Raw genomic sequence first — 9,251 nt, forward strand, 5'->3', positions numbered from 1 at the left:
TATAAAAGTCTCTAAATTAGTGATGGTGAGCAATGAGACTATAGTTTGTTTGTGTGCGTACAGTATGGTCTAGTCTGCCATCTAGTGACTGGTTGTGTTAGTGGTAGTCGACTGTAACAACTGGAGTGGTCAGCAAAGATCACAGCCTGTTTTATGTTTTGCCAGTACAATCATATCTAATACACAAAGACACATTTAAAAATAGTCTTTATGAATTCATTTAAATGTTTAATTTGTTTGATTATATCCACCATCAGTAAAGGAAAGCGCTCCAAACTTAAGGACTTAATTTTCCAACTGTAAACTCTTTAACGCACAGTCTTAACATGTCTTTATGTCAAAAGCTTTTCGTTCTGACATCTGGAGCGCCTAGTGATGTGAATATACTTTGCATCCATGGAATTGTGCATCCATGTGTGTGTGTCCATGTGTCTTTGTGCGTATGTGCCTGATTTGGAGTGAGTGTGGGAGGCACCCCACCCTGTCTACTCAAACAAAGGGACTGCTTAACTATTACCAGACCTCATCTTGACACGCATGCAAAAGCACGGATGCACACACACACATTTGCTCGTCTAACATATTATTGCTATTATCTTCCCCACCCTCACACATTGTTTATTTCTCCCTCTAAAGCACCAGAAATCAGTTGCAGCAGGGAAAGAAAACTCATTAATTGCTCCATAGATAAAAATATGAGGAATATGTTAGAGCTGATATTGCCGGTCAATAACAAGTGACCCATTCTGGTTTTAAAAATATCCTGAAACATGTATCGTACCACTCACATGCCAAATGATTTCTGAGCAGCCCTGCAGTCCTGAAATTAATATCTGTCCGGCTTAGCTGAGGCATATATGGTGTGTAAGCGGAGCAAAACACAGCCCCGGGTTCAAAAGGCTGATTCAAGTAATCCTTATTTCTATAAATGTATATATTCCCCCTATCTCAAGAAATATAATCCCCTTGTGCTTAACATTCCTAGTGGCTTATGTAACCGATATTTTAAAGCCACAGATACAGTAACATCTACTATAAAGGTAAATCATCCATAAAGACTCCAATGACAAATCAGTCACATTGTTGGGGATTTTACTTCTTCATGTAATGCAGAATTTTATATAAAAAAGTATAAAACATGATAGATGACATGATACAAAACAAGTGTCATTGTTTTTTTTCCTGCCAACCAGCAGCCATCATTACACGCTGTACAAACATGAGACAATATGATGTCTCTGAACTCAACATTAGCACCATGGTTGAAATCAGTGATCAATCATTGATGTGAAAACACACACACACACACACACACACACACACACACACACAAATCACACTTTTAAGAGCACTCGCAGGTGCAAGGAAATGAAAGAGGAAAGGCACAAAGCAGGAAGAGGACGTGAGAGGGATTAGACTTCCTCTGATGTCTGAAAAGGCACTGATGATCTCAGCTGTTCTAAAGTCACTTTTAAAGTTATTCTTATGGTCCGACAAGAATCCAAAACACAAAATGGTGGGATTGTTGACTTGGTTTGATCACAGCAACAAACACACCTGTGTGTTTAATATGATAGTGGTGCGTCAGGAGAGGGGACTTTGTGTTTTGCAGCACAAGCAATACACATGTCAACATTGTTAGAGTTTTCATGGTGTAGCTCTAGTCAGTGAATCTCTGCATGTCACTGTCTCTGTGAACACTGTTCGTGTCCAGAAAGCGGTCGCAAGGGAACTCAATGAGGTCCCCTTCCTCTAGTGGTGCAAGTCGGGCTGGGCGGCTGCTTTGGTAGCTGGTGAAGTCAGCGGACACTGATGCAGTCGCCACGGTGGGACGGAACGGTCGCCTGGTGGAGTACATGTGCCTCACATGCACGGCCGTCTTCCTCCTCTGCAGCCTCCTTTTCAGGCTCCGCCCCAGCCAGACCCCGCCAATGACCAGCAGCAGCACAGCGTTCCCAGCCAGTGTGGCCACCGTCACCAGCTGGAGGTCAGAGGTCAGCAGGCCTCCACGGCTGAGTCCCTCCGGGAGAGTGACGAGCCCTGCGCAGTGGTCACGGGGTGCAACTTGACACACAGATCCTCCTACTACTCCCTCCACGCAGACCATGTAGGTCACATCTGAGCTGAGTTCTCTAAGGGTTACAGAGCGAGCTGTGCCACGAGCGTAAACATAGCGGGGGAAACGTTCTGGAGTGCCAAAACGGTCGAACAGAATCCTGTAGTGGACTTCATCTAGGCCAGGTCCAGATCCTGGTGTGTAGCGGTGATGATCCCTGGTGGTCCAGTAGATGGTGACAGTACTAGATGTCACTTGATCCACTGAAACATTAGTGATAAAATGGCGGTTGAACACACAAGGATCTGTGATTACAGGTAGAGCCTCCTGATCTGACCTCAGAAGGTCGAACTTTTCTCCTGACTGGACTGAAGAAGTGGTGGTGAACCCTATGTTTGGATCAGTGGAGCTTCTGTCCTGGTTTCCAGCAAGACCTTGAGTGGAAGTAGGTGCTGGATCAGTTTTGGAAATGACATTTGACCTTCGTCTACCTTTGGCACGTTTCCCAGCAGCCTCAGCAGCAGGTTGTGATCTTGGACTGAGTGACTCTTTCTTTGGTTTCTTCCTTTGCAGAGAGGAGGCTTCTGCCATCTCTAGACCCCCTTGGTCTCCCTGGATTTCCACCTCCACCTGTCCCTCTCTCTTCCTTTTCTCTCCCCCATTCCTCATTGTGACTCCATCCCTGCTGCCCTGTCTCAAATCTACACCTTCTGCCTCCTCCACCTGGCCTTCTTCACCTCTCCCCTCCTGATTTATTATATCCGCAGTTCCTCCCTCTTTCCCCCCAACCTTTACCAACACCCCACCTCCCCTGCTCTCCTCAGGCCCAGCTTGGCTCCTGCACAAGTGGGTCCAGTTCCCGAGGGGCTGCAGCTGGGAGCTGTTCACATAGTCCAGATATTTCCCCCTCAGAGTTGCTGGGTGATGACACTTTACAAAAACAGTTAACAGTTTGCCCTGAGAACGCGCAGCAGTCATCCATCTTTTCAGCTCCTCCAGGCGACAGTCGCACGTCCAGTTGTTGCCGTGGAGATCCAGGTCGTAAAGCACGTTGTTGAGGGCAAAAATGTCCCCGGACAGGCTGGTGAGCATGTTGTTCTTCAGCTTCAGCACCCTCAGATGTTTAAGTTGCTTAAAAGCCAAAGAGTCCACACTGGAAATCCGGTTGCGACTGAAGTCCAGCTCCTCGATGCGCTCCAGAGAGTCCAGGAGACCGGCGGGGATTTCCTCCAGCTCGTTGCCGTCAATCAGAAGTTCTCTGAGGCTCGACAGCCCCCTGAGAGCCTCGCTTTCCAGACGAGAGATCCTGTTGTTGCTGAGGGACAGTCTGGACAGCTTTTTCAGATTTTGGAAGACGTGGTTCCCGACGTACTGAATTTCATTCTCAGACAGCAGTAGAGTTGTCAGAGCTTTGAGTTGGGAGAAAGTGAGGGCATTGCGCACGGCTGACTGCTTGTTGTGCGCCAGGTTTAGAAAGCGCAGGTTGGTGAGTTTGGAGAAAGCGTTTCTGTGAATGTGCTGCAGTTTGTTGGATTCCAGGTGCAGATAATGTAGGCCGGTCAAACTTTTAAAAACAGAGTCCTGCAGAGATTCTATTGAGTTGCCATCCAGACGCAGTTTAACAAGAGTATCCAAGTTGGCAAAGAGCTCCGGTGTGATTTTCTTAATGTCATTATTATTTCCACAGAGAATAGTTAATTTCTTCAGGGACTGTAAAGTCCCAGCGGGGATATTTGATAAAAGATTATGTCCCAAATACAGCTCCTCCAACCTGGAGAGTTTCTCAAATGCTTTTGGGTGAATATTTTGTATTTGATTGTACTGTAAATTCAACCGCACGAGGTTACTGTACCGTGTGAAATCGAAGGCAGAGATGTTACTAATGAAGTTACCCCCAAGGCTGAAGATCAGCACCTCCTCGGACACCCGCGCGGCGGGTTTGGGCACGGTGCGCAACCCGCGGTTGGTGCACATGAGGTGCTGCGGGTGCTGACAGTCACAGCGGTCGGGACAAAAGCTTGTCGCCGGTGAGGAAGAGGCGAGCCCATTGAGCGACAGCAGGAAAAAGCATATCCCCGCGAGGAAATTGCCGGTATCCATTCCCACTGCGCGGCTGGCACAGCCAGAGAGTGATGCGGCATTCGCTTTGTGTTGTTCAGGTGCAGTCGCCCCTCTCCTCTCTCACGCTGGAGATCGACTTGTCCATAATCCACTTGTGGCTCCGAGAAGTGGAGAGAAAAGTGCTGTACACATCAAGCACGCGGCTTCATCACTTAGCAGCATCTCCTAGAAAGCAAATTAATTTTTGCAGTGCGCTCTGATGCTGTCTGAGAGAGCGCTCACCACCCCAATAAAGCCTCCATCCCCTCAAGTGGTCATCTGCTGCGAATTACAGAGTTCAGGCGCAGACCGTGCTCGCTCACACACACACACACACACACACACACACACACACACTGAAATAGTCCCTCCCCCGCAACTCTGCGACCCTGCCAAAACCAGATGTGCACAAGTCTTGACGCACNCACACACACACACACACACACACACACACACACACACACACACACACACACACAGTGAGAGAGGGAGGGAGAGGTTGAGAAACCCTTTGACCGAGTTTTCTGCGCGCCCCCGCAGCCACCGGGGGTCTGAGATCTGGATCCGTTCCCTGGTATGGACAAAGCAGACAGGAAGATTTCCTTCCCACGGAATCCCGAGAGAAACCCGAAGTCTTGGATTCCCTCGCAGCGGGGTGCAGACAGAGCAAACTCACTCATAAAACAAGTTTAGCAGAGCGCTTAAATTCATGTTGTCACTGCTTCTGATAAGATATAAAGAATGACAATGCATGAAACAGCTGCAGTGAACAGCTACGTGATGAATTCTGCGCGCCAGGGGACAGACACAAAGAGCATAAACTGCAATCAGCACATCAACAGCCCACTCTGTAGCCTGTACTGTAGGATCACCAGGCAGCCTCACTGTAATTTACCATTCTCTCATTAACGCGCCTTGTGTTGCCGGGGCCACGGGGAGCACAGATGGTTCACATTTGCAGGAGAGGAATTCAGGTCGTGAAGTGTGTGTTAAGACTGACGAGGAGAGGTGCCAAATCTGAGTTAAAGATCTCCTAACTTGAAAGTGGGGAAATAAATGCAGGGTGAGTGGAGCATGTGAAGATTTCTGCGCAGAGTGAAGACAGATCCTCTGCAGTGTAGCCTACATGAAGGTTTATGTCCCGGTCCCGTCTAAAAAGCATGCACTGTTACTGCCAAGACATCTGCACATTTATGGCACATGAGGTAAAGTGCTTACTGACATACAGTACACACAGCCATCAGTGTTTCCCAACCTTTATGTCTGATGTAGGCCTACCTATACAGCCTTATTAAAGGAGCTCAAGCACCTCTTTATGGACATCACCTGGCATGTTTCCCATCATTCTAAAACTGTACCTATATAATGAATCATCAGTGTTTACGCTGCTTTGGTCAAGTTTGCACTCATATTACTTTGAGCAGCAGATTCCGGACCTTTTAACCATTTATTCATACTTGTAGCCAGGGGTGTTTATAGGATTTGAGGACACTGGGGGCCCAGCCCGACCTCTGTAGGGGGGGTCTGGGTACAAGCTCTATTTTGCTGCTTTTATGCATTCTGGCATCTTATTTGCTCTTAAAAACTATCTTTAAAACTTAGTTATGAATTGTTACTAGTTGTTATATATTATATTTTAGCAAACAATTCAAACTTTATTCGTAACTTTTAGCTGACTGTTTAAACTGCTCACGCCTTACTTTTAGCTAACCATGTCAACTGTTAATCCACTGCTTCTAGAAAAGCTATCTATTTCAACCGTTTATTCCTTATGTTTAACTATACCTCAGTGGTGTCGTGCCAACACATTCTCACTCCGACCTCGTCACATATCGACATTTGGTCATGGACCTTCCATGTCCAGATACAACATGCAAGGTACCCTGGGTGTGTTGGTTGTTGACGTTCTGGGACGCTGTGTCAAGTTCTTCACGTAACATACATTGTCTTCGTTCAAAATGCACTTCCTTTCTCACAGGAAATTCACACTTTACATACAGTGGCTGGGATGAGAATCAGCACCTCCAAGTCTGAGGCCATGGTCCTCAGCCGGAAAAGGGTGGATTGCCCTCTCCAGGTCGGAGGGGAGGTCCTGCCTCAGATGGAGGAGCTTAAGTAGATTGACAGGCGGATTGGGGCGGCGTCAGCAGTGATGCAGGCGCTTAACCGGTCAGTTGTGGCGAAAAGGGAGCTTAGCCAGAAAGCAAAGCTCTCGATTTACCGGTCAATCTACGTTCCAACCCTCACCTATGGTCACAAGCTCTGGGTAGTGACCAAAAGAACAAGATCGCGAGTACAAGCAGCCGAAATGAGTTTCCTCCACAGGGTGGCTGGGCTCAGCCTTAGAGATAGGGTGAGGAGCTCGGACATCCAGGAGGGACTTGGAGTAGAGCCGCTGCTCCTCCACATCAAGAGGAGCCAGTTGAGGTGGTTCGGGCATCTAGTAAGGATGGCTTCCGGACGCCTACCTTGGAAGGTGTTTCGGGCATGTCCAACCGGGAGGAGACCTCGGGGCCACCCCAGGACACGCTGGAGGGATTACATCGCCCGGCTGGCCTGGGAACGCCTCGGGGTTCCCTCGGAAGAGCTGACGGAAGTGGGTGGGGAGAGGACTGTCTGGGCTTCTTTGCTGAGATTGCTGCCCCCGCGACACGGACCCGGATAAGCGGAGGACGACGACGAGTACGACGACGAGTACATAGAGTCTCTTCCCTCAACAAGTAAAGCACGTGGTTGGGTTTACGAAAAAGAAAACAGGTTTGGCTTTATAATCTTAGGAACACTGCTCCCCCAGGTGAAAGTTGGTGTTTGTTGGACCCAACCACCACCGTGCCAACTTCCCCACTCGGACTTTCGGTGCCCTAACTTTTGTTCTTCTCCTGCCGCATTTCCCCCTGACGCCGCTGAGCGCCATTGAAATACTGTAACTGTGAATCATGCCAAATCATGCCGGTGTCTGACGCCGCAAGTAACTACTCAAGTTTCAGATTTTGACAACCGAGACCGGGATGCTAGAACAGGTATACGGGGTATACCCACATCTTTTTCTTGCTATAGAGTGGTGCAAGAATGAGATGGATAATACCAAAATGAGTTAGCGTTTTTGCAGTCCTGGTTCCCTCTTCTTAAATTCAATGGATTTTTGAATGTATTTTTTACGCAGGCCGAGAGAGGTCACAACACACGCAAACTCCACAACACCCACAAAATCCACACAACACACGCACATTAAGAAAACACCCCCAAATTCAGAAAACACATTCATCGATTTCGCAACACATACGCTGCAAATCCTCACAACACAAGCAAATGAGATAACGCGATGCAAATGCTCACAACACAGGCAAGAAACTGAACGCTCCGCAAAAACGAAAGCACACACCAACATGAAGACGACAACGGAAATGTTTCCAGGGGGACCGCAATCAGTGACGAACTTACTTGTTGTTGAAATTTCCAGACTTTCCTCAAGACGCTGGTCAGACGTTTAACATTTGTTTCAGGTGGGAGACAAGTAAGTGAAAATAACTTAATCCACTATAATGTATCTGTTGGAGCACATCAACATGTCGTCGATTCTGGTCCGAGCATCTAAGTTGTTTTTGGTGGCCAAAAGCAGGTCCGTGAGTGATTACAAGTGTGATTTTGGCGTGTGTTTTCGTTTTTGCGAAATCGATGAATGTTTTTTCTGAATTTGGGGGTGTTTTCATAATGCGCGTGTGTTGTGTGGATTTGCGGGTGTTGTGGAGTTTGCGTGTGTTGTGACGTCCCTCGGCCACCGTAGTTTTTGTCTAGATGCCTGAAATGAGGTCTGTGGTTAACACAAGTTTAAGAGACTTACACATTTTGTTTTACCACATAAAATGTGTCAGTAAATACCCCACTTGTGATTTTTGAACCGTTTACTTGTCTTTAAAAAGGCGGTTGCTAACAAGTGGCTAAATGAGACAACAGAACGTCATTCTGCTGAATATGCCATGACAGCCTCGTGGTCTTGCGACCGTAATGAAGTTTGTCTTTTAATCCCGCTAATTGCATTTACTCTGTTTGTTTGCCACAGGGCTTGTTTTCTGTAATAATCCAAAATTCTAATGTGAAAATCCCATTGGAATTTTGACAAGTGAACCAGGGTGACACTAACTTCAGCATCAGCATACAAAAATGTCATCTTTATTTATAATATACCCACCTATTAGCCAAAAAGCCACTGGAATATATGAGAGTATACCCACTTTATAAGCAGTAACGTACCTGTCTACCTTGGAGTACACCCACCTCATCAAACACCACTACACCACTACTACTCCTACTTTTAGCAACTATTTGAACTTATCCATTGCTTTAAGATATCTCTGTTACTTCTAGCTGACAATTTCAGCTTCTCTGCTGACTTGCTAAATAGTTTTCAGGCACTCCAAATTGCAACACATGATGTACATGTCTATGAACAGAGATTTGTGGACCATGGGAAAAGTAAGCAGTCAAATAAGCAGTCATAATCACTCATGCACACAAAGTTATACACACACATGTTCATGTGCACACGTATGCGACCTCCCTTGAGAAGCAAGTGATGCAGTGGTTTCCAGAGCCACGCTAATGGATGGTTGTTGCAGCTCCTTGCATTTCCAGAACAGAGCAAAAATCTCAAACACACTCCTTGATTGGCCTTCTCATTCTCATGCATATCTGCTGGTAGACATCATAGTTAGACGTTATAGCTCTGTGGGTGAGTGAGTGAGTGTCTGTGTATGAGAGACAGAGAGAAATACAACCCTTGGGGAAGCCCCCTCTCTCTGGGAGGTCATTTCCTGTCTGCCCTTTTCTCCATAGTATTTTTGCATCTACGCACCCCCCCCCACCTCCATATCCCCGTCTCTCTGTCTCTCTGAGGAACACACACATCGAGAAAACACTCAGAGACTTGGCCTCAGACACAGTGGGACCAGTCCAGTTAGTTTTATGGCAGTCGCCTGGTCTGTGTCAGAGTTGAAAGGAATACACAAAAGATTTCATCAGCGTAGACTGGCTTCACTGTAGCATCAGAAATAATTGGAGCTTAACTTTTATGTAGTCACATTTGGAAGAGGGCGAA

At 47.0% G+C, this 9,251-nt stretch overlaps 1 protein-coding gene across 1 annotated transcript; it reads right to left on the reverse strand.

Moving 5' to 3' along the window:
• Positions 1 to 79: 79 nt before the first annotated feature.
• tril (TLR4 interactor with leucine-rich repeats) lies at positions 80 to 4,569 on the reverse strand. The gene has a single exon (XM_050035374.1). The coding sequence runs from the start codon at positions 4,154 to 4,156 to the stop codon at positions 1,661 to 1,663; it is 2,496 nt and encodes an 831-aa protein (XP_049891331.1). The 5' UTR covers positions 4,157 to 4,569; the 3' UTR covers positions 80 to 1,660.
• Between the last annotated feature and the right edge of the window lie 4,682 nt (positions 4,570 to 9,251).

This window comes from Epinephelus moara, chromosome 22 (genome assembly GCF_006386435.1).
Source record: "Epinephelus moara isolate mb chromosome 22, YSFRI_EMoa_1.0, whole genome shotgun sequence".
NCBI lineage: Eukaryota > Metazoa > Chordata > Actinopteri > Perciformes > Serranidae > Epinephelus > Epinephelus moara.